Source organism: Colossoma macropomum, unplaced genomic scaffold (genome assembly GCF_904425465.1).
Source record: "Colossoma macropomum unplaced genomic scaffold, Colossoma_macropomum, whole genome shotgun sequence".
Lineage (NCBI taxonomy): Eukaryota > Metazoa > Chordata > Actinopteri > Characiformes > Serrasalmidae > Colossoma > Colossoma macropomum.
Genome location: NW_023494800.1, coordinates 20,115,622 through 20,141,277, shown reverse-complemented (window position 1 = coordinate 20,141,277; position 25,656 = coordinate 20,115,622). Strand labels below are relative to the sequence as shown.

At 39.4% G+C, this 25,656-nt stretch overlaps 3 protein-coding genes across 3 annotated transcripts; 1 reads left to right on the top strand and 2 right to left on the bottom strand.

Moving 5' to 3' along the window:
• Positions 1 to 809: 809 nt before the first annotated feature.
• Positions 810 to 8,809, bottom strand: LOC118820072 (tripartite motif-containing protein 35-like). The gene is made up of 6 exons (XM_036588195.1): positions 8,414 to 8,809; positions 7,292 to 7,387; positions 6,977 to 7,207; positions 6,665 to 6,687; positions 5,696 to 5,814; positions 810 to 1,724 (listed from the first exon to the last, which is right to left on the bottom strand). Exons 1-6 carry the CDS (start codon positions 8,807 to 8,809, stop codon positions 1,192 to 1,194), a joined length of 1,398 nt encoding a protein of 465 aa, XP_036444088.1. The 3' UTR covers positions 810 to 1,191.
• Positions 8,810 to 9,621: 812 nt separating this feature from the next.
• On the bottom strand, positions 9,622 to 20,296 carry bscl2 (BSCL2 lipid droplet biogenesis associated, seipin). The gene is made up of 11 exons (XM_036589005.1): positions 20,186 to 20,296; positions 19,016 to 19,559; positions 17,915 to 17,996; positions 17,488 to 17,631; positions 16,401 to 16,535; positions 15,206 to 15,303; positions 13,327 to 13,468; positions 13,101 to 13,182; positions 12,889 to 12,969; positions 12,707 to 12,769; positions 9,622 to 12,010 (listed from the first exon to the last, which is right to left on the bottom strand). The coding sequence occupies exons 2-11, from the start codon at positions 19,324 to 19,326 to the stop codon at positions 11,805 to 11,807; spliced, it is 1,344 nt and encodes a 447-aa protein (XP_036444898.1). The 5' UTR covers positions 19,327 to 19,559; positions 20,186 to 20,296; the 3' UTR covers positions 9,622 to 11,804.
• Positions 20,297 to 21,070: 774 nt separating this feature from the next.
• On the top strand, positions 21,071 to 25,081 carry gng3 (guanine nucleotide binding protein (G protein), gamma 3). Its single transcript, XM_036588301.1, has 3 exons — positions 21,071 to 21,246; positions 22,341 to 22,440; positions 24,112 to 25,081. The coding sequence occupies exons 2-3, from the start codon at positions 22,342 to 22,344 to the stop codon at positions 24,238 to 24,240; spliced, it is 228 nt and encodes a 75-aa protein (XP_036444194.1). The 5' UTR covers positions 21,071 to 21,246; position 22,341; the 3' UTR covers positions 24,241 to 25,081.
• The last annotated feature ends 575 nt before the right edge of the window (positions 25,082 to 25,656 follow it).

Genomic DNA, 25,656 nt, shown 5'->3' with positions numbered 1-25,656 from the left:
TCCACCCAGGACCACTGTCCACACTGCTATGATGTACACAGACATACAGAAATACAGAAAGACATAAAGTATCTGGTGATGTTTAACCTCCTCTTGTAGTTCCAGGACCAGGGCTGGAAACTTCAGGTGCAAAAAGTAGATAAAAGTCCTGCAGAGCCACCTGCTGGCCAAATATGACTGCTGCGTCAAAGGCCCACCAGAACATTTTCATGAAATGTAACATCTTTACAAGTAGAAAGTGGTGTGCCCTATTAATCACCCTTGCCAATCCATCCATCCATCCATCAAGTTTATTTCCTCTTGGCACACAGAAATCTTGGGCCTCAGATAAACACACAGAGAAAACATCTTACGTTGCTTTGTGTGCTTTTTTTTCCAGTTCTCTTATTGATGTTTTGTAAAACTGAAAACACAAAATGAAAAACAGATTTCCAAATATTCTTGTACCTTATTTAGGTAATTACATTTACTCTTGCAAACCAAAAAGGAAACAAACTGGAAAAGCCTACCATGTGGTGCCTTTCCCCCAGCTATGCACTGACATTACCAAAGCAGCATAATAAACCATATATTATACACAGTATTCCATAGCAATTGGGTAGGTATGCATCTAGTTTCAATAACTTCCTGGCTCCAAATGAGCATAAACTCCAGTCTTGCATGCTCACAGCAAGGTCTGAATATGGTTTACACTGTTGGTGAACGGTAAACTGAACTGAACTTCAACCTGGCACACAAGCTCACACCAGCAGTAGGCAGGAATGACAGCAGGCCCTAACATATTTAAAATAATTGTATTTAAAGTATGACATTGCATAATCACGACTCATCCAGGCCCATGTTACCAATGTTCCTTGTACATTCTGAATACAAAGCTGATTTCCCCAGCTAGACCAAGCACGCTGCTCTATATCAGTTAGAGTCAATGAGCAAAACCCCTAACATTTGCCTACCTCTGTAACATGGTTAACGCTTCCAGGTTGATGCAAAAGCTGGCTATTTCTACCATTTAATCTGCTCTTCTCTGTTAATCGTGTGGTTTAACGCAGCATATAAATGATCAGGATCTTAAGGATTGTGAATACAAATGAGAAGGTATTGCTCACATGTGAACAACATGGAAAGATGAATGTTACAAATTTTTCAATGAAAGTTCATGCTAGAGTGTGTGTACATATACTGGAAATGCTGTTAAAAAGCTGATATCTTTAACGGTAAGATCCTGAGGGGGCTGACAGCACTGGCATTACAGAAAACTGGAAACACTCTCTCAGTAAAAGTGTGTGTTATGGTATGCAGGTGTGTGCTGGTTAGTAGATCAGTAAATGTTATTTCACCCCTGTCCCAGTCCAGATGCACTCTGATCCTCTGGAGTTTCTCTTCCAGTGAGAGATGGTTATCTGGCTCTCCTGGGCAGTATGTCAGGTATTTATTGTGAGTTTTACTGGAGCTCAGACACCACACTGAACTCCAGGAAGAGTACGACTTTCTTGGCGCAGACTCTGGTATCACACCCAGTATCCAGTAATCGCCGTCTCCAACCTCAACGTCCCAGCAGTGTGCCCCTGAGTTAAAGCCCTCAGAACCCAGAACACACATGTACTGGTCAAATCTCTCAGGATTATCAGGAAGTGACTGTTCATGTGTTCTGATATCTACAGTCGTGAGATCACCAGACAGGTGGAGGTCTGAATGGGCAGTGTTGGGGTCCAGAGTAACCGGGGCTGAGGGCAAAGAACAAAATAAAACAAAACATCAGGTTTACACATACTTATGGTATGTAAGTGGTTCACCTCTACAGGCTACTTTTCGCTGAACTTTAGTTTAAGTTAATCAGCTTTTAAAAGAGGAAATCGAAGCCTAGGTCCAGACAATTTATTTGCTAAATTTTGCTGATCATTGCTGACTTGGATTTTCAGATCTAATTTCCAATCCAGCATTTTTCTCATTCATTTGACTTCAAAGTAATCCAATATAGTGTCAATATAAGTTACAATATAATGATGTCCAGTTCAATGCAAATGTATGCAATTTTGGAAATGAAATGCAAACCGTGCAAGTACTTATATGTTCCCCACAGTTCTCTTCTTCTGATCAGGCTTTCTCTGTGCACTATACCACCACCTAGTGGTTTAATGCAACACAAAAAGAAAATGCACAACTGCTTTGAACTAGGCAGAATAGGTACAGCAGAGCAACTGCCTAGCATTAGCTCACTGTCAGTGCCGATGTAAAAAATATTTTGATTTGGTGGGCCCAGAGGTTTCTTACTCACTTCTATAACCTAAGAATAGTTCAGACAGTTTGCATTGAAGTCCCTGTAGTCACTGAATAATAAGCCTTAGTATGTAACAAGCCAGAGATTTTAAGGGGTTAATTTTCACATTTTGGACAACCACAAAATTGGCCTGTTAGTCTGAGCCACACCTGTAGTTTACTTCTGTATTTTGCTTACTATGCCGTCAGCCAGCCGGGAGGTTTTTCACAAAATAGGATTTCTCAGTTTAACTGAGAAATCCTGCTTTGTGAAATACCCCCCTGAACTACTCACACTGTGTAGTCTGAAGAACCTGGATGCATTACTTACACAGTCACAGTCTCTCTCTGGCAGGTAATTGTCATGGCTTTTTCCAGAGTCAAAGGAAGGTTCAGAGCTTGTCTTTTCAACAAATTGCCCTCAAATCATTTCCTCCTACATTTCACCAAAGTTGCATGTTGCAACCAACTCTCTTAATGCTGCAACATACCATGTTGGCAAATGTGGTAACATCCAAACTTCCAAAGAATACAGCTCTTGAATACTGTAATGGTGAACACACACTGACCGCCCTGGCTTTACCAAAATTCGAACATCATTCCAACTGTAAAGCATGGTGTTGGAAGCATTATGGTTCAGGGCTACCTTTCTGGCTAAGGAACTGGCCAGTTTGCCATCATAACATCAACCATAAATTCTGTATTATACCAGAGAGTACAAGAGGAGAACGTGAGGCCTTGTGTCAAAAAGCTGAAGCATACAGTGATCTGGCAGAGGATTGTCAGGGCTTTTTCTAGAGTCAATGGCTCTTCCAGGGGCTGGTGCTCTTTTAGGAGTGTGGAGTTTGTCTTTTCAACTTGTTCAACTCCTCTATTGCACCAAAGCTGCATGTCACAACCAACTGTCTTAATGCTGTGTCACGCTGATCATGTTGGCAGAAGCAGTACCGTTCAGCCAGTGGACCTTGCAACAAGACAGTGATGCAAAATGATCAAGTAAATCCACAAAAGAATGTCTCAAAGAAGAATGTTTGAGTTAAGAAATGGCAAAGTCAAAGCCCAGATCCTAATCTCATGGAAATACCGTGGATATGGAGTCAGACTTTATCAAAGGTCCTTCAATGCTATGATTGTTGACCAAGTTTAGTACAGACTGACCTTTTGACTTTGGTACACTAAGCTGCAGACTTTGAATAAATCAAGTCAAAATGCTAGACAAGTATTTAAATTTCTGACATAACTAGTGATTGCAAATATGTTCTGTTTAAAAAAAATGAATCACGTGCTGTTATTTATCTGTAGGAAGAAGAAATTAGGTCAATTAAATTGCAATTATTTAATTAAGTCTCACTGTACATTGTAGTGCCCCCTGAGGGCTAATCTGGATCAAATTTTGCAAGTCTCATCTGAGTCTCTATTCAAACTACTGATTTAATTTTTGAGATGATGAGACCAGCAATTTTCAAGTTTTAGTAATTTAATTCAGAATTGGCAATGCTGTAATAATTAAGTAATATACAGCAACAATGGTGGGCAAAATGTTTTTTTTGATAATTATTTACCTACAGATGCTAGAGATTATTTTAAGACCAATTTTGAAATGATTGGATCAAGATCCTAAGACTGGTTCCAAATGGGCTGTTTTTTAAATAATTTATGAGAGAATAAACACATTTTATGAAAACACTTTAAGTGTAAAGTTATTAGGCTCACTAAATCACTAAATCAATTACTTGAATCCAGTGTCACATTAGATTAGATTATTGGAAAATTGAGCAGCGCCTCTCAGCGGCCAATTCTTTTGAAATTTCATCGGGTAATAAAGAGTCCCTACATAAACACAGCATTCAAGTTTCATGATGACTGGTCAACATTACGCCTGTCAATGCCTGTTGAAAGTTGATTGGCTGATTGTGGCCACGGTTTTCTGACTAAGTCATCTTTAAAATCTCAGTAAAAAGTAAGCTGTATGCAAAATCTCAGCTTGATCGGATGTACAGATACTGAGAGGCAGCTGCTTAGTTTTATAGCACCCTCTATTGACACACAAGTGCCAAAAATGCCAAGCTACCTCAGATTCTTTTACACACAAGCATCTCAAGTTTCATTAAAAATAGGACAAATTCTTCATGAGTTACAGCTGTTTTAGTCAACAATGCTCTAAACTAGAAGGATGTTATTTACAAATATTAATATTGTTTGTTAACTATTGAGGTTCAAGTTCACCAAAGTAGGTGTTGAAAAAATGGGGGGGGGGGCTTGTAGTGGGGGAGTGTTTTAAGCTTTTGATGAATTTTCATCAAAAGTCATATGTTTGTATGCATACAAGCATACAAGCGTATTGGCCAAAATAGAATACACTACGCCACAGTGCCCCCTACAGGCCACTCAGGCTTGTCTCGTGTACCTGAGTAGCGGCAGCGAGTACTACCTTTTGACTAGGTTTCATGTCTGTAGGTCTTACGGTTTGGTCTTAGCACAGCACAATAATTTATACAAAACTGAGCAAAAACAATAGGGATCCAGCACCTTTGGGACTTGGACCCCTAACTGCAAAAAAAATGGCTACAAAAAATGATTTCTGCCAAAAAAAGGCAATATCAGCTATCGAAGCTATGGGGTGTACTACATTTTCCATAGCAGAAATCTGAAATTTGTACATTTTCTGTTGAATAAATCAAAAATATTTATGTTTCATTGTTCACTGTTACATCAGTTCACCTTTGACTAATGAAACTGTTAAATACATGCAAATTTGTCAAAATCACATCTTTTCATAAGATGTACTTTTTCACAGCACTGTATACAACAATTAGGGGTTAAATTGTTTTAATTTTTAAATATTAAGTTATTAATTGCATTTTACAGGGAACTGCTCATTTATATAAAAAAGGCTTGTTTTGTGAGAAAAAACATGATTTAATGGTGATCCACATGGAACCAACACACCCTAATTTTTTACAGTTAAACTGGTATATTTCTATTCCTATTTGTTCATTCATGCACCAATAGGTTAATGAAGTATCACCAGCTACATTTTTTCAGGAACTTATCTGCTCTGTGCAGGTTTATGATGTGGCTCCAGTGAAAACCTGCTAATTTACAACTGAATTCTACAGCTTCATTGATGTTACATTCGTTTTAGTAGTTAGTGGCAGACATAGTAATGAAGATTAGAGGTCCAAAATGTTGACTAGAATGAATACTTTACTAATTATTTTAGAACAGAGTGGCCTGTAAAACATTTCAGTCTGCTCTGTTGAGCCACATCAGGCTTGGTGTGACTTTTTACATGGACAGATTTTCTTACGACTGAAATTTAGCTGCACTACGCCAAAGCAAGTACCCAAACTCAGACAACAAACCTTGACATGGTTAAAATTCACATCAGTCTAAAACCAGGCTGTACTTGTTAGATCAACCAAAAAAAAAAACTTACTGTACTGGAGAATCTCCTGCATGTTCTCCCACACTCTGAACTTCAGGTTGGAAAGGTGTTCTGCAACATCGATCAGAGCACCTGATGCCTTCACTGGATCTTTTAGTATGCAGTGAACTCTAAATATATGAGCAAGCAAATTATGGTTTATATCCACTCAGTATTTTAGTAACACAAATATTTCTACTCCCTCTCCCAGCACCACCACTATTATTACTCTTATTCAAATTATTATAACATTTGCCCACATTCCTTTTTAACCATGATTTATTTCATAAGTTCTGTTTTGTAGATGTAACAAATATGGTGTTATTTGTGTGAAAACCATGCCTGAAACTTATTCTCCTGTCTTGTTTCCTGTACATCTTTATCTCTCACCGTCTATTTCCTGCCACAAACCTTTCAAAACCAACCACTACCCCATTGCTCCCTGATCCCTCTATGTGGCTTCTGTGCCTGTTTCAGTGCTTTAAAGGGGCTCCAGCTCAGAGAGTTCACACAGTCTCTCGTAAAACACTCCAACCACAGATTACAGTCAACCTAAAATCAAAGCTGACTTTTTACTAGATTAGCTCATGTCGCTGGTCATATTAAGCACGATTCATCGTATTATATCATTTAAAAAGCCAAAATTCCTGTTCATCAAAATGTCATGACCTTTGCCTATTCTATAAAACATCATCTGAATTTTTATGATGTAACTGTGCACCAGCAAGTGGGAATTATAATATGAATCATATTTCACCTCCCGCTCCAACTAGCCTACCTATCATGAAGAGAAAGTGCTGAGTTAAGTTAGAGACCCTCCCTAATACTGTACATTCAGAAACCCCCCCCCATATTTCCTGGAAATTTGGAAAATGGAAAATGTATAATGCCTTCCAATTCATGTTGACTATATAGGCTTGCTCTGAACAGGCAAAATGATTTTAATAATCAGCTTAAATTGATGATATGGCATTTACTTACTGTTTCATTGTAGACCTAAAGTTCTGTGAGAGAAACAAAGAGAACATTCAATGTAAAAAATAATGCATTTCAAATGCATTTCATAAAAAAGTGGAAAAGTTGCTGTGATTGTTTTTTTCACAATGATTTTCCCAAATTACACTAGTGACACTAAAATATTTAGCTTGTTTGTTGTTTTATTCATAGAGCCACCAAATGTGAAATTTCATCTCTTAGCATTTGTTTAGGAGATAAGGAGGTTAAGGAGATACACATAGAAAAGAAGGTTTTATTTCCATTTATTGTGCATGAGAGTGAGTGAGTTATTCTTACTTGTAAGAATGGAATGTCCTCAGTTTCCATATCCTTTTGAAGATTTCTAACTGTGTCTGAAAGAGATAATATTTCTCCGTTTATCATCTCAATCTTCCTTTTCATCATCTGACTCTTTTGCCCCTCTTCCTCCTTCAGTGCAGCTATCCTTGCTGCTTCTTCATCTCTTAGAAACTGGTGAAGCTTCTCAAATTCCTCCTTTATTTGCTCCTCTGTGCTTTGGGCCTGTGTCTGGAATATTAGACATATGTAAGTGACAGACAGGGTAGGTGGACATAATCTTACAGGCATGCTTCAGAATTCTAAAAGTTTTACCTTAATATGGGCTGCTGTTTTCTCAAAAGTGCCTTTAGCTTTCTTTAAGAGTTTCAGATTCTTTTGCATAGACTCCAAATTAGTCTGGAGGCTTTTCTGTAATCAAACAAAAGTTTTGAGAGCATTTTATGTCTTTTACAGCATTTAAGTGTAACTGTATAAATGTGCTGCGTGTTGCAGAGTATATAACTGCTAAAAACAGGAGCGCCATTCGCCAATTCTGTTTACTCCAAATTTATGGTGGCCTTTTCATTTATGTACAATGAAAAGCTGGACTTTTATTTTAGAATCTGTATTGATTGCATTTATGGGCATTTGCTATTCATTTCTATAATACTGATAGATAATCTAATGTGTTTTAATAACTTTGAAAATTACATCTTCACTAATTTCTACCATGTAAATAAATTCAAAAACATTTCCTCACAAAACCTCTTCTGATCTGGGATTTTGCCATTTTAAAACTCATTTTTCTTCTTTACGAGACATTTTTTGTGGATTTGCGTGGTCGTCTTGTTGCAAGCTCCTTCAGTTTTCTGCTTGTTAACAGACAGCCTCAAATTCTCCTCAAGTATTGTCTGGTATAGAATTCTAAACCCTGAGGCAGAAAAGCAACCCCAAACCGTAATGCTTCCACCACCATGCTTCACAGATGGTATGGAAATCTATAATGATCTATATTCTTTCTTTAGAGCAGAGGCTTCTTTCTTCCTGACCTCGCCTGCAGATCAAAGTTGGGCAGTTGTGGGCTTGACTCAACTGCTCAACTTGATGCTTTTAATTATGTTTTAATAGATATTTTAACATTTTAAACTAGATCATTTCTATCTATCAGCACTGTTGAAATGACAAATACCCATGCAGGCAAACATGTTTCAAATATTTACACATGGTGCAAATTTCCTTGATGTTGCACATCATCAGTTTAAATAGATCAGTAACTAAAACAAGAGACAATTGTTCCATGAGTTTGTCTATGACTTCACCTGAAACTGCTCCTGCTGACAGGCTAGCCCCCTCCAGCCAGTCAAAATGGGTAATCGGGCTCTGAACTGAGAAAGATTTTATACATTTTGGATGTGTTACATTACAGTTATCACAGTATTAGAATGTGTTTCATACCTTAAAGTCATGTACAGCTTCATCTACTGGACTGCAGGTGTGATTGCTATGTTTCTTTGAAGTCTGACACACCACACACACAGGCTGGTGATCGTCCAGACAGAAGAGTTTTAGTTGCTCATTGTGCAGACTGCAGAGCACCTCTGAAGCTCTCTGATGCCTGCTCTTTACGAAAGCCTTACACAGGTTCTTCAATGCGAGGTTACAGGGAGGGTCAGATTTTGAGGATCTTCTCCTACAAACTGGACATTCTCGAGATCCTTTAGTGTTCCAGAACTGCTGCAGACAGGTTTTACACACACTGTGGCTACACGACAGGATAACCGGATCACTGAAGATTTCACAGCACACTGGACATGAAAACTCTTCTTCTGAAAGAGGGTTTTTAGCAGCCATCATCTTCAACTGCTGCTGTGTTGTTTGTCTGTGATGATTCCTTTAGTCCAGGCTTCACTGTCCCTTTTAGGACAGTGCAATGATTAGAAAGTTCACACTCAAAAACATAGAGCTTCTCTATTGAGTCAACGAGCATGGTGACTGCAGATCAGAGTGACAGTATGAGTTTGCTTCCTCCACTTGTTGAGGGTGTGAAATGGAGGAGGGGCTTTGAAAAAGGAGGAGTCACTCAGATGTAGAATTCTGGGAAACAACAGACATGGACATGCATACGAAATGCATTAATATTTATCTTTGCACATGTTTTAATAGTAAATATGAGCACTGAACAATCCCATCAATCACGTCATTTATCATTATATATTGTACTAAAAAGAGTGTTAGCAAAAACAGGTTAACTCGATAAAGTTGATCTTTAACTCTCACCTCACGGCAATCATGGATCGAGGACATCTATTAATAAGAGTTGTGATAGAGGTCTTCCATGTATTTTAATCCAAAACCTTTTCAGATTCATTAATCAAATAAAAACCTGTGTGTGCATGAGTGACAAGCTGCTCAATACCAATTTTTCACTTGTTCTTAGTCTAATAATTCTAATTTACTGTCACTGTCGTTCTCACTGCAGGTTCTACACTGCGAGTAGTTTGCCCTGAGTTTTCCTTCACTTGATGGAAGAAATAGCGCTTAGAGATAAACGTGATATGTTCATGTCAGTTATTTTGCAAAAGGTCAATTAAACTCATTACGAGACTCTTAACACTTTTGAAAAATATTTCTCTTTTTTAAATGAGACTATAACAGGCCAGATGTGATTATCCTGATTTTTACTTTGAACATTCTAATGTTGGTGCGACAAAATTTACAGTTTCAAATTAGCAAATTATCTTCAGCAGAGCCCAAAAGACTGAAGGTACAGTCTGTAACCAGAGTGTAACACTACTTATGTTGTTTTAGTTTTGCACTCCAGCACTTTAATCTGAAATGCATATGAAGCTAAAATGCAAAATGTCAGCTTAAATCAAGTACATTTATATGTATATCACACCCATTTTATGTGTACATGGACAGAAACCCAAAGGAAACTAACATGTCACACTTCATACATGGTTGCATATCTCACAACCCATTAGACATTACCACATGCTCGGTAAGGCAGGCCGAATGTCCATTAGTTATCACTTTCTAATGAATTCAGTGATGTGGGGAAGTAGGTGTTACACAGCCTAAAATCCAGATGTGTATCTGGATTTTAAAATATAACAGGATTCCCACAGAGGGTTTCATTTGTAACAAAACCATACATATTTACAACTTTAAGATTTATTAAATAAATAAGAAATGTAAACATATAATAGCATACATTAGTACTACTACATTCTACCAAACACAAATGTACTATTACACAATATGTACATTATCCAGGCGAGAGGAAAAAAAAGAATTCCAATCTTTGGAACATTCATTACTTGTCTCTTTGTATGTTTTCCTATACATAGTTATACGTATCCTGTTTAGACTGCATTTACTAGTACCACTTTACAGTAATACCACCCTTATAAACTGTTTATGAACGGTTTAAAATGAGTCAACTAATGGTTATTAAACACCTTAAATCATTAATATTACCACATAACACAAAGTTCAAGAGTGAGCTGTTGTATCTGATGAATATGAATATCTGATGAAGCTGATAATGCAGACTGAAATAGAAAACAAGATCAGTAACCAGCAAAATCTGAGATAATTGTGGGCTCACTATTTGGCAAGCATCAGGCTTCCCTTTTTATTTATGTGACATAACTGCTTATTAATGATTTTCAAGCTGTTCAAAATCCAAAATAATAACCATTATTAAACAAATTTTAGACCATTTGTAAACCCTTTATAAGGGTAGACTTATTGTAAAGTGGTACCCATTTATTAGCCTTCAGATAACGATACAGTTGTTTTAACTTCTTAGACCAGGCTGCCCACATTTTTGTCCAGGGAGGCCAATTTGCATTGGTTGTGGTGGCAAAAAAAAGAGATATAAAAATAAAGAAAGTAGGTTTCTAAAGATTTTAAAAAGCATTTTAGAACATTTCACTATATTTTGTTACTAAAATGCTGACTTAGGTAGCCCTGGGAAAATGTGTCTACTTCCTTAAGTCCCTCATTCAAACCCTTTTCCCCCCAAAACATTCAAAAAATAAGTCTCGATGAAACACTCAACAGTTACTGGTCAGTATGCTCACTGCAAACTTATTGGAAATGTCTAGGGGCCAGTGAAGCACTCATTTGCTTAACAGCACACTTTGAAATACTTTATTTTACATGGCCTTATGGACTCTATTAAATGCAGCAGCTAAATCCTCTATAGTAATACAACAGTTAACTCTTTACTAGCTGTAACAGATAATTCCCTTTCAATCCTGATGTGAAAAAACAGTGATGGTTTAGCAGCTCTGCCATGTATATATCCTCAAAAACAGCATAACAGGTCCCTCCTAATGTTTTTTTGTGTATAAATTAAAATCAGTAAATTTGTTAGATAAAAAATGGAAGCTGCACTTGTTCATTTCAAGTGGAATGATCTACACCCTAGATATGAGAGTGTACTTAGCTCCGTGTGATTTGTGCGCATGGACAAAAAACAACATTGACTGCAGCCGTTACAGCTGTATGCATGCTACCTGTGCTTTAGCATTCCTAGCTAGTTAGCCTAAATGTAACTGTTAGTTCTGTTTCCTGTGAAATGTTGTTCAGAAAAGCTGGAGAATTGAAGAGCAAGCAAGAGTTCGAGCTCAGTGAGGTAAATTGTTTTTAAATACATACAAGAAAGCCCACATTGGTCAACACAAAGAATGTCTATCGTGTACTTGCTAGTCAGGGCGTGTCAGCTATTGATCCCCAATAGGAGTGACGCAAGGCACACAAATGTAACTGAATGAGTAAGCGAGTGCGGGTTTATGCCTGAAATTGCCCGAGAGTCTAACCCCAATCCAGAGAGAACTCAGAGGCTCATCCAGGGTACATTTCTTTGTCTTAGGCTGGTGTCAGAAGGCTGGGGCTGGGATGTGCCCACGTCAGTGGCCATGCCCTTCACTTCTGTGGCCCACTGCTCAGGCTCAGGCTCAGGCTGTTCTTCATTCACATCAATCTCTGCTGTGTGTGGAGCCTCCATGAGCACAAGACCATCATCTGTGGAGGACTCAGCAGCTGGTACAGGAAGAGAAGATGTGTCAGATGATAATGATAATGTGTGTGCATGATAGGAAATACAGATGATTTTGCTCTTCAGTCTGATACTGAGCAACACAAAGGCCAGTATTCTGATACTAATACTTTTACAACTTCAATATGTTCACATAAAAATAGGAAATCTTTGGATTCTCTTTGGAGATACTGGGAACTGTAGGCATCAACAAAGATGTAAGTGAAAGTATTTCCCTTAGCTTTACATAAACTGTCTAATCTAAGCCTGTATATGCCTATTAAATGAGCTATTATTGTAAAAATTGTGCTCCTCAGAAAATAACAGGTTTTTCAGGAAATTATCTGTGACATGATACAGTTAAGCCTATTACTGTATATCCAGATATGCCTTTTGGTTTATGTTTATATCCTGCACATTTATTTGTATATATTTGCATGTATATGTATTTGTATACGTATTTACATTTTTTGAAAATTACCTGTCGTTTTAATAGATCTACTTTACATATGAAATGAAGCATTTTCATTTTTATAGCAGAGTCACTTTATAATTCATGCCTTTTGTAAACCATGTATTATAAAATTTTATAATAATTGTAATTTATCTAACCACAGTGAGACTTAAACAGTATGGAAAATACTACTTTTTCCTGACCATAAATGATCCATCTCCCAGGTGCATGAGATTTACTTTCTTACCGTTGTCACTGTCCTGACTGAGTTCACCAACTGAACCAATCACACTGACCAGGTCTAGCTCACCTGCAAAAAGGACAAATATCAAAGATGTTAGAGCATGCACTGATCAAAGACATGTTTAAAACGAAACGGTCATTTAATCAGTTCTCTCAGTTCATGCATACATATGTACATTAACTCACGTTTATTTCTAAGACCTGCAGTTTGCTCTGGCTCTTGAGGTTGGTCTGCAGTTGCATTTCTCTCCCTCTCGTACTTCATAACTGGGAGAGATTTACAAGGTTACAGCATATATAAGGTTATGTTAATGTATAACAACAGTGAACAGCATTTACATTGTACTGTCTGGACTTCTGTTAACTCTGGAAGTGCTAAGATAGCAGACAGTTCTTACTCGGTGTACTGGCAGATGTGTGCATGCGTCTCCGGGCCTCCTCTCGCCTCTGCTGAAGACGGGTTGTGTCTCCCATCATCACCTAAATACACGAACATTCAGAGTGCTATTCATCAATAAACCATTAACATATCAAACGTAACATAAAAAAACAACAAATTTAATTCAGATGAAGAAAAAAAAAATTCAGATTGCAGTGTAACTCTACAAGGAGTGAAGGTCTTACCTGCACTCTGACCTGTTCTGGGGGCCACAGTCCTCCCCACATGTACTGCAGGTAACTAAAAAGCACAATGACACTGAGGAAGGTGAAGTTACTGGCAACTCCGATGACTGCTGAGGTTAGAGGGAAATTATACAAGAGGTATCTGTGAAGAGAGGAAACAACAGTGAACACTCAGAAAGATCACAGAGCATTAATGGACCATTCAATACAAGGCCTACATATGTATTTTATGCTTTGTATCACATTAATTGCATGCTCAAGCTATCCTTAAGTTAATTTACTGCTTAAGTAGTTATACAATGAAACTTTGGTAGCTCTCAGAGAAACCAGCAGCAATAAAAACATTTAAAAAACATTTACAGGGCTATATATGTATGCAGTGGATCTAGATAGTGTTTACAGTGCACTATAAACAGGTATGAACAGGTAATTCACAGGTCGCTTTTGCACAAATTATAATAATTGTATTTACAGTCCTGGATGTAAAGTGTTCAGTGCATTAGCAGCAGCTTGGGGAAGGGAGAGGTCAGTAAAACAGCCTTGTCTGTTAGCTGCCTTCAGTCGTCAGCAGCTATGGGTGTGTGGGTATAGTGTGAGTGGTGTGTGTGGGGGGGGTATAATGGAGGCTACAGCTCTGGCTGATGGAAGGGGGACAAACAGTCTGTGACCTGGGTGGATTAAGTCCTTCATAATGTTCCTAGCCCTCTTAAGTTTGAGTTTGGCTTTTTTAAGCAAAAAAGAGCCTCTGCTAAGCTTTATTCATCAGGTGGGAAGTGTTCATGTCAGATCCTTTGTGATGTGGAGTCTTGGAATTTGAAAAGAAGGGAATGTGAAAAGGGCTGGACTGAGGACACAGCCCTGTGGGGCTCCTGTGTTCAGGATGAGAGTGGACGATGTGTGGTTGCCCACCCTGACATTCTGTGGTCTGTTAGTGAGGAAGTTTAGAATTCATAAGCAGAGTGTGGTGGTTAATCCCAGGTTGCTGAGCTTGTCTAACAGTTTATGGGAGGCTATTCTACTGATAGCGGAGCTGAAGTTGACAACTAGCATCCTGACGTGTGTTAGATGCTCTAGATGGGATAGGGTTGTGTGAAGGGGCTGCCAGATCAGTGGGGATGTTGAGCTTGATGAAGCCTCTCAAAGCACTTCATTATGATTGGTGTCAGGGCAACTGGGCAGTAGTCATTAAGACAGACTGCTTGCTTTTTGGGCACAAGGACAATAGTAGTGGATTTCAGGCATGTGAGAATAACAGCATGCTGCAGGGACAGGCCAAAGATGTTAGTGAACACCCCCGCTACTTGGTCAACACATGGTTCAGTGTGCAGCCTGGCAACCCGTCTGGTCCTGCAACTTTGTTGATGTCAATCTTCCCTTTACAGTGGATCTCAACTGATGGCGCTGTAAGACGAGGACTGGCTCTGCCCTGACCCCTGGTCATTTAAGTTCTCACTCTGCTGGTAAGATTGTCAAAGCGCAAAGAAGTGGTTCAGTGTATCAGGAAGTGTGGCGTCATGGCTGGTCAGTGAGGTGCTGCTCTTGTAGTCCGTTATGATTTTAATATCTCCACATGCTGCAGGGGCTGTTGTTTTCAAAGTGCCCCTCGATGCGCTGCAGTTATCTGCACTTGGCTTCTTTAATGCCCTTATTCAGTTATCTTCGGGCATTACTGTACGCCAGCCTGTCCCCTGACCTGTAAGCTGTATCCTGTGCCCTGAGCAGAGACCCTACATTTCTGTCAAGTCATGGCTTTTGGTTTGGGAACACCATGATCTCTGTGAAGTCTGTACTCTGTGCAAACAACTGCCAGTCTATGTTTTCAAAACAGGTTCCAACCTTGGAGAGGGTCAGATCTGTGAAAAGTAGCCGAGGTACAAACCTGATACCAGTGAAGTAGGCATGGATCCTAAGCTGGGCAGAATAGATCTGCACCCGTCGAGACTGAATCTCTATCACGGCCCCTATGGTGGGATGATACTGTAAGAAAAAAAGAGACAATACAAAAGTCTTGTACTTCTACTAATTAAGAATAAATTAATGTGCTATGCAGCTGTTTCAAATGCATCAGGCATAACATTATGACCACCTCCTTTTTCCTACGCTCATTGTCCATTTTATCAGCTCCACGTACTATATAGGTGCACTTTGTAGTTCTACAGTTACAGACTGTAGTCCATCTGTTTCTCTGGATACTTTGTTAGCCCCCTTTCACCCTGTTCTTCAGTGGTCAGGACCTCCATGGACCCTCACAGAGCAGGTCCCTTTTGGGTGGTGGATCATTTTTAGCACTGCAGTAACACTGACGTGGTGGTGGTGTGTCAGTGTGTGTTGCGCTGGTCTGAGTGGATCAGACACAGCAGTGCTGCTAGAGTATTTCAACACCTCAGTGTCTCTGCTGGACTGAGAATAGTCCACCAACCAAAAATATCCAGCCAACAGCATCCTGTGGGCAGCGTCCTGTGACCACTGATGAAGGACTAGAGGATGACCAACACAAACAGTGCAGCAGCAGATGAGCTACTGTCTCTGACTTTACATCTACAAGGTGGACTGACAACACAGGGGCGTCTAATAGAGTGGACAGTGAGTGGACACAGTGTTTAAAAACTCCAGCAGCACTGCTGTGTCTGATCCACTCAGACCAGCACAACACACACTAACACACCACCACCACATCAGTGTTACTGCAGTGCCGAGAATGATCCACCACCCAAATAGTACCTGCTCTGTGAGGGTCCATGGGGGTCCTGACCACTGAAGAACAGGGTAAAAGGGGGCTAACAAAGTATGCAGAGAAACAGATGGACTACAGTCTGTAATTGTAGAACTACAAAGTGCACCTATATAGTAAGTGGAGCTGATAAAATGGACAATGAGTGTAGATACAAGGAGGTGGTCATTATATTATGTCTGATCAGTGTATGACACAAACAATGACAAAGGTCATGACTATGAGCTCACATTCTATTATTGGAAACACGTCATTTTACGTTATGCTCATATGATGCAGGGAGTGCATGTCATGGGTGGAGAATGATGAAATATCTGAGCTAAATCATCCTCAGGATACTCACAGAGTCAGACTTGTAGTCTGAGAAGAGCTCCACCTCTATAAGCTGCTTCTGCTCAGACATCCCTGTCAGTAACAGTGGAGAAAACAGCAAGGTGCTCAGGGTCTGCAGAAGGCTGGAGCGATAGTGCAGCATGGCCTGATGAGACAGCACACAGCAACATGTAGGAAAAGAGTTGGAGTGTAATATTAAAATGAGGAACATAGGCAGAGTCCAAGATTCACACAGTAATCATGAAGTTGCACAACTGGTTTTTGATTTACCACTGGAAAAAAACTCAGAAAACGTGTACATTTACTGGTGGTTTTGGATAGTGAATAAAATGTATATATTTGCACTGTAGACATTGCAAACATTGGTTCCTATAAGTTTCTCTACAATGCAGCATTTCACATCAAACCACCCTGAATGACACGGTTTATATCTCAATGATTAAACTATACAGAAATTAAGTGACATTTCCCTTTAACTCAGATATAAATCATCCGATTCCATGACAGTTCCAGTATGTGCCACAGGTCACAAACAACTTACTCTACTGTGTGCTGGGAAACTAAGCACTTACAACACTATTCAATGTGCAATGTGAAATGCAATGTGAATTCAAGAATGAAACATCGAGCAGCTTTGGTCAATCAACATCACAAAACATTGTAATAACAGTGTGGGGCAGGATTGTTCTAATAAACAAATAAATCACTTTTATAAGCAAAGTTCCACGAAAGTGGATGACAGAAAAACAAAAATAGTAATCATTACCATTAAATCTAACTGAAATAGAGCAAAAACAGCAAAACATATTTTGTAGTTCACTGAATAAGCAGTGGGCCTAATGCTTATTCATTGCCAACGCTAAAGTTTTCAGTTTGTGCTGAGAAAAAAAATCTAAATAAAAATAATAGATGTTTATAAATGACTGACTATATATAATCATAGCTGAACAATCTATCACAGGAAATGTCACAGGGACACTAAATCAAACACACACCAAAAAACCCCAAAAACTATACTTTATATAATGTTGAAATTAAAACTGCATTACAAAAACTATAACTTTGGTGTGGAGGAAAGAGTCTCCACCATTACTCACAGATCGAGCCACAGTGGACATGGTTTTCCCGCCCTTGGTGTAGCAGGACATTTTGACCATAAACATTCCGAGCTGCTCATTAACTGGAGATTCCGGCATCTCCAGTTCAAGAGAAACCCGGTAGGGCTGACCATACATCATCACCTACAGTAGAGATAAAAGTCAGAGTTACTGCATATTAAACTATGAGATTTATCTTTCTGCTGTTACAGATAAAACATTATTTCTGGACATGGGCGTGACTTTTAAATATTCTGGTGTATATAATATGCAATATGACCAAAAGCTGAAAGATCTCAGCCAGTATAGACAATTGGTGGAAGAAACTGTACACAAGTGAATTGATTCTGGACTATTCATAGTCTATTGTGTCTCTGAGTACTGTGCATGGCTATGTAATGACTAGTGATAAGAATGAAGACCTCACCTGCTCTCTGCCATTCTTTAGGAGTGAGACATTGGCCATGGGGAATGAACAGAGAACGGAGTTGGCAGGTTCGCAGTCAGTTCTGAAACAATGATCAGTGAATCCAATTACTTTCTGATAATATAATAATCCTATGTCCATTTAGAGCAATTATTAAAAAGTTAAGAAAAACAGTAGCTGTGGTACAGAAAGGCCTACAGTTTCCTCAGAAACACAAACAAAGCTCTAAACACAGGCACTAACAGTCATGGCATAAAGAAAAATAAGATGAATTTCAACAATTTTCCAAAATATCTGCATATTCAATTGATGTAAACAAAGTCATTGATAGGAATTAGGGGTTGCAATGTCTACAATGTAAACACAGCCATTTTATTCACTATCCAAAACCACCAGAGAATCTATAGGTGTCTTCTGAGTTTCTATCTGTAATGTTGATAATGGTAAAATAGTAATAGATTTATATGTTTTCTTTGGTGCATTTCAACTATTTGTTGACTTTGTTTAAATCTTAACAATTAAGAGATACACAATTGCATTGTTGATTACATTATTGAACAGAATTACTGATTAAAAAATAGTGAAATTCACCTTTAATTTGTAAAGCTTAAATGAGTTTGTTTACATTTACATTCCCTGTAATCTACAAAATCAGACTTTAATTGTTATGTTGCCTAATTAGACAAATGGCTTATATATCGTCGCTGTCCAAAGAAAAACAAGTATCTCCAAAATAGTAACTTTACAAGAAAAGGCACTCGTTACTTTTAATGTAACCTAATGTAAACACATTTTATTTCAAGAGATTTTAGACCATTTCTACTTGTCCGTTCATCAAAAAAGTTACACATGATGTAAAGGAGACCTGGTGTGTTGAAATGATGTAGAAAAATAAAAATCAACAAAAATAGAGATACATGGTTTCCTCTGGACAGCGATGATATGGAATATACAAGGAATGTTTAGTGATCAATACGAATATCATACAAAAATACAACAAAAATGCCTTCTACAAATCCTTGATCTCAGCTTTAAAGATTAACTTTCGTACTAATATCATACAGCAGACAACACAGCAACATATCAAATCAGGGTCTGTACCTGTACTGGTAGTTCACTGGTGTGGAGAAGCTAACAGTGGGCATGTAGGAGTAGTAGAAGCTGCCATAGAGGAAGACAGACACCCAGAGCAGCAGCACCAGCACAGACAACAGAATGGCGGCCCGCAGCAAAGTGCGCCGAGCCCTCAGCAGGGTCACGGCCGCCACGTCCTGGAGCCAGAGCAGAACGGGGCCCATCATCGTGCCCATTTGCTCCAGGCCGCAGCCGTCCCACCCTGGTTGAGGTCTGCCACTCCCTGGGCTCTGCCTGCCCTCTGCTCCTGGCACAGAACGACGTCTCCCAGTATTCATACAAGCCAACTCAACCACTCCTACACTGTTAATTGTGTTCGCTGAGTTTTGCTAGTGGTGCAAAAGACTGAAGACAGACACATTGTAATCCTTTTCCAGGGGCATTTTATCAATAAACAATTTTTTAATGCAGCATCCCTGCATTATTCCTAGTGTTATGTCACTGACTGTGTTCTGAGGGGCATTGTTCTCTGAATAACTCAGAGTTTCTGGTTGTTGTTATCCTCAAAAACCTAAAAAGGACAAGACACAAAAGGAACATCAGTCAAGAACTTCCAAAAACACGATAACAGGCCATCAGAGTCTGTACTGTAATAAAACAGTGCTTCTTCCAACAGTAAACTAAGAAACATTATCATGTTCCTTTATATAGCTGAACAAGGTCAGTTCCGTCCTTTAAGAGACACATTTTCCAAAATGCCTTAATGGTGTTAACGTGTCAAACCAACTCTTATTAAATGAGTTAGGCGAGAAAACTAGGTAGCTAAATAGCTCAAACTGAGTCACAGTTACAGTAAGAGGAGGGGACGCTGCGTTCTTATGACCAACATGGCAATGACAAAGAGGTAACATCATCAAAAAGAAGAGTTTCATGGCACTTGTTTCGCCCTAATGTAATGACTAAAATGTCTGACACTCATATAACTTCGTTTCATAATTGGACTATTAATAATACTGATTAAGAGCATGTGTGAACAGCAGCTAGTCAGCTAGGAGCATCACTCAGTGTGCTGCTGCAGTGCAGGGGGCTAGCTTAGCTTAGCTTGCGTACTGCTGCCAGAAGGTCGCTTGTCCTCAGTTAGTAGCTGTCCGAATCACTCGAACATGACATATTCTATGAAGTAACAGTCATACTCACCTTCGTGAAAAACAGATATCACCCAGCCGTGGATATAAGCATATCGCAGGGCAGAGAAAAGAATTGTGTGAACAAACTTCACCACTTCCTGCTAACTCCGCCTACAGAAACTACAGAACTCCAAATACGGCGGCTGTGAAGAGACGAACGCGTTGTTGTTGTAATTTTCTGGCGGAGATGCTGGATTAGAAATTAATGAGAAAACACAGATTTGCATAATTTGGTGATTTCTTTCTAATTTCTATTAAAAATGTAGATTAGATTAGAAGTTTTTGAGAGTAAAATTGTTTAATCAGCTTTGGCCAAACTGTTCCTAGTCGACAGGTTATTCTATATCATTTATCATCCCATATTTGCTTCTATCAGCGTTTTCATATCTCCTATCACATTCAAACCAGTTTTTTCATGGCTGCCATAGAAAAGAGTTGGTTTGGTGGTCGTGGGGACAGGGGAGGGATACGGATGCAGATGAAGTAATGTGGAGAACCTGGGTGGGAGAGACCACTCAGGCAAAATGGTGCCACGGTATAGACAAAGAGCATGAGACTGCAGCAGTTCCCATGGTAACAGAGGAAAATGAGGGAGGATGTACTGAGACAAGGAGACGCTGGGTACCCAACACATATTGCTGTTAATGCTTTGATTTGTGGCCATACGCCGTACGTGCCATGCTAAACCATCTCGCATTTTCAAGCCATGTCATATATTTTCCATCCATACGTGCCATCTCCACCCCCCTCACCCCACCCAAACTGGTGCAGAAATGGTACGGCCCAGCATTCAGAACAAATCAGTTCCAGCGGAGCCCCCCTACCCCTGCTTGGCACGTTCCATTTACTGCAGAGGGGAGTTTTTCCTGCATGTATCAAGAGCCTGGTGCTCATTGTAGCAGAATTGCAGTGCATTGGACTGTACAGAGCAGAGCAGAGTAGCATCCACACTGTCTATGAGGGTGGGGTCCGGCTGCACTGGGAGCAAAACACACAGCCAGACAGAGGAAGAGAAAGGAATAAGGAGAGAAGAGGAGGGAGAGCTAGCACCAGAAGAGGAACACAACAAGGGTAAGAGAGAGAAGAAGAAGGGAGACAGGCAAATGGAAGGCCCAGAATGATGGATACAGACTAGCACATCCCTTCTGGTCCGTTTTTTTTCTAGCCTCTCCTTCTTCATCCATCTTCCTGCACATGCTTCTGAAATTTCAATTATTCTTTCACAGCTGTGCTTTAATCTGTGATGCTCACTGAAGTCTCACTGATGTCATTAAATCATCCTGTAAATATAATCTGATTTTGTGTTGACTGCTGATGTGTGAGTAGCTCTGATTGCCGTGTATGCATTTGGCCCAGTTTCTGTTGCCTTCTGCCAGTGCATGATGTATGGATGTACATAGGACTGTAAAAAACATCAGTGGATTAAGACTTATCACAGTAATCTGTGTTATCTATTAATTTGTTCGCAGTTTCTGAGAAATATGAGGCTGCTTCCCATGCGGGGACTGATTTGTCTAGGGACACAGGGTCTGTGTGGAAAAGGAAGCCACCTTGCGACCCAAACACAATTGCGTTCTGATTTAGGTTCACACTAACCTAATATCTGGGGAAGATTCTGAAATTTGCTGTAAGACATTTTTAAGCAATAAGGCACTGGATGCACCAGGAATGCAGAAGCTGATTAAATGCTCAGAAGAAATTCAGTGGTTCTGCAGTATGATGATGATGAGATCTGTTGCAATCAGATGGTCGCTTATCAAGGTGAGGTTTAGGTTTTCTAGGGCAAGCAGCTTTTAGCAAGGAAGTAGTAAATGACACCGGTGGAGGCGAATCTCTTGGGGGGGAAGGAGAAGAAGGAAAGAGGAGAGGAGAGACGTAAGTGTTGGTGAGGATAGGAGGGGTTTGCAGGATGCCGGCCTTCCATTTGAAGCAAGAAATGTGCCATAAAAACGATCTGCCACTAACTGATTCCTAGTAAGCATCTATAACAGTGATGTCTATAACAATTAGCGAGGCAGTGGGGATTCACTCATCTCTGTCCCTCAGGGATTAACATGTTCCATTCATAGCAATTAACTATGAGACTATGAGCTGATGCAATGTGTTCTTGATCTTCAGCTAGTGTTATTTTTGCCAATGAGAGTGTATGTGTGTGTGTGTGGCAGGATGAAAGGAGACACCCCTGTGAACAGCACCATGAGTGTCGGTCAGGCCAGGAAGCTGGTGGAACAGCTGAAGATCGAAGCCAGCTTTTGTAGGATCAAGGTGAGAGAGAAAGATCAAAATTGGCTTGGCCCCAATGTCATCTTGCATCCTTCTGCTTTTCAGTCATCTCACTCCGAACTCAAAGACCAGTTTGTATCAGACATGCTCCACAGAATCAGGTTAATAGGTATGGCCTAATTCTAACAGCCCCTCTGGCCATGGATGCCCCACAATCGTTTAAGCATTCGAAAGATTTTCGCTTTTGACTTTGCTTTGCCTTCTCGTGCGAGGGCAGACGTTGCTTCTGACCAAAATCAAAATAGGTGAAAGTGCAAGACTTTTTTACAGTCATATCGAGGCATTGGTTCTCTGTAATGCTGCAGTTCTGATGGAGCCCTTATAGTCATTGAACAGATTTAGCTTTGAGCTGTAACTAAGGCAGTAGTTCATAATCCCAGACCTGCAGGGATAAGGGTGCCAAAAAGGGTTCTTTGCAGTGATGCCATGGAAGAACCACTGTTAGTTCCCTAGCAGTCTTTCAATGGATGGTTCTTCACAGCAGTGCATCTCAATACAGTCCTCCAAGGGACCCCCAAACGGTCCATATTTTTCATATTTTTACTCTATCCATATGTGTTGAGACTTGGGATTGAGTGCCTGTGGGTCCCAGAGCACCAGTGTGAAAACCACTGCTTTTAAGAAACAATTTGGTAAATGTTCTGTGCAAATGTGTAGAACCTTTTCAAAGTTTAAAGCACCCTCACCAATTGCAAAGGTTCTATACCAGTTAAAGGTTTTTCCTAACAGTACATCCAGGCCATTTAGGAATCCTAATATTTAAGAGTGTGAGCAATACATTTTTGTATTTTCCCTACTCTTACACACCTGATTTAGCACATGATGGGCTTCTTCATTACCTAATAAGTTGAATCAGGTGTGCTAGATGAAGGAAAACACAAAAATTTGTAGAGCAAGGCCTGGGATTGGGAACCACTGTGCTAAGGGCTACAGCAAAACTGACCCATTTGTCATACCAGATTGGCAATAGACGGGCATATATCATGTATTTCAGCTGATGTCTTCTTACTGCATTATGGTATTTCATCGCTTTTGTAATACAACTTAAAAAAATGGAAACTTTATAGGTGAAAGAAATATTGTTTTTAGCTTTATGGTCAACCTAAAATAAAAATTGACCCTTTTTACTTGGTTAGTCACATCCCGGGCCATATTAGACACCATTCATAATATTTTCAAAACAATATTCTTGTTTTGCTGCAATCCTCAAATGAGATAATGACGTTGATCCACCTTCTGAGTTTTGATTACATCATTGTGTGTCAATGGGCAGGGAAAAATAATATTAACCAGTAGTATGTTTCACCTCTCCCTCCTATCATCGAGCAAAAACAATGCTAATACAGGGCTCTCTCAGCTAGCTCAGAGACCCTCCCTGACCCTGCATCTCACTTGGATATCTCTTATGATATGGAAAGAAAATGCATTATGATATTAATGTACTTTAATGTAAGGAGAATGTATTTCAAGTCATTTGGGCTATTTCTGTTGGTTCATCCATCATGAAATGTTTAATGTAAGGGCAGCTGGTGTTTTCAAATGGTTTATAAAAAAGGAATGGAAACAAGGTTATGATGTTTTGATATAACCAAAATTCATTGAGTATTGATTGAATCAGGCTGTGTTGAATGGCTCCCTCCCTTGCACACTCAGGTGTCCAAGGCAGCTGCGGATTTGATGGCCTACTGTGATGCCCATGCCTGTGAGGACCCCCTCATCACCCCTGTGCCCACCTCAGAAAACCCGTTCAGGGAGAAAAAGTTCTTCTGTGCCCTCCTCTGAGCACAACCCAGGAAGATTTGGAATTAGCCTCATTTAGATGATTCTGATTTGTGTACACACAGCACACACACACACACACACATATACACACAGAATATAACACAAAATATCACGTGTGATAGTTTTTAAATTTGTGGCTGTAAAAGTGGCTCCAGAATTTCATTGTTTGACAGTGGCCAAGGCTAAGCATTCCTAACCTTGTTCGTTTGAGGATATTTCATGTTATTTTCTGTGTTCTATACGAGATGCTGTGTCTCTATTACGGGGCTGTGCAGTGGAGAGAAAGTAATTACTAAATGATGTAAGGCAAACACATACACATGCAAGCACATGATTTTTCTAACCAATGACAAGGAAATAGGTGATGGGTTGGATGTTTTAATTATTTCAATTTTTATTACACACTTAAGTAACATCCTTTGCGTTACGGAGTTTGTCACTCACATGATATACAATTGTGATTTATAAATTCTGTATATTTTGGGTTTTCTTGTTTTAAAGTACCCTTTGAAATGACTCTGTATGCTTGTGGATTTTGGCAAAGGGGTAAGAGTTTTGGACATATTGGCCTAGTGGAATGCACAGACCTACACATAATCATCTGAAAAATGTACCGAGGTTTGCAAAATGGAAACGGATTTGAAGAATCCTGGATGCAGTATGGATTTCAGTTCTATCGGTTTGTTATTCGAATTCCCATTGTCTGAATAGTATCAGATGACTGTTAAGAGTCCAACCAAAAAGAAACTGCAGTCATAAAACCTTTTTCGTGGTCCAACCTGGGGGTTTACAAAAATACTGCATACAGAATCAAAAATAAAAGAAAATGCTACGAAGACTGGTGGTTTGTGTAATTGCGAGTCTTTCAGAGGTTGTTTAAGAAAATTCCCATGTCATACCTATTATCAAGTATAACCCAGTTAAGGAGTATTTCACCAATTCATCATTTCTACATAATTAAATCGCTCAGATGTAAAGAAAGTATTTTAAGTTTGAATGTTTCATTCTAGAACAACCAAGTCAGAATTGTGATGATAGGAACCAGACGTCTGAAGCATTTAATGCATCTAAAAGCTACCTCGCAGAAAGTTACTACACAAAATGGCTACGAATATGCTGCCTGATGTCCAAGACATTGTTTTAAGAACATTTTGAGGTTCTGGCCTTAAAACATTTTTAAATGTTAAATGTTTAATGTAATGCAAGCCTCTATTAACAGCATCTGGTCTACTGATGCAAATACTGACCTTCTCAACATCCTTTTGATCTTAAATGTACAATACTCTAGTATAGACTAAACAAAAAGGCATTGCCAAACTTATGCACATTACATTTATGATTATACTTTTATTCCAAAAGAAAAAAAGAAATGCATAACAGTATGTGCTTAAACATTATTTCTGAGCTGTTCTCACT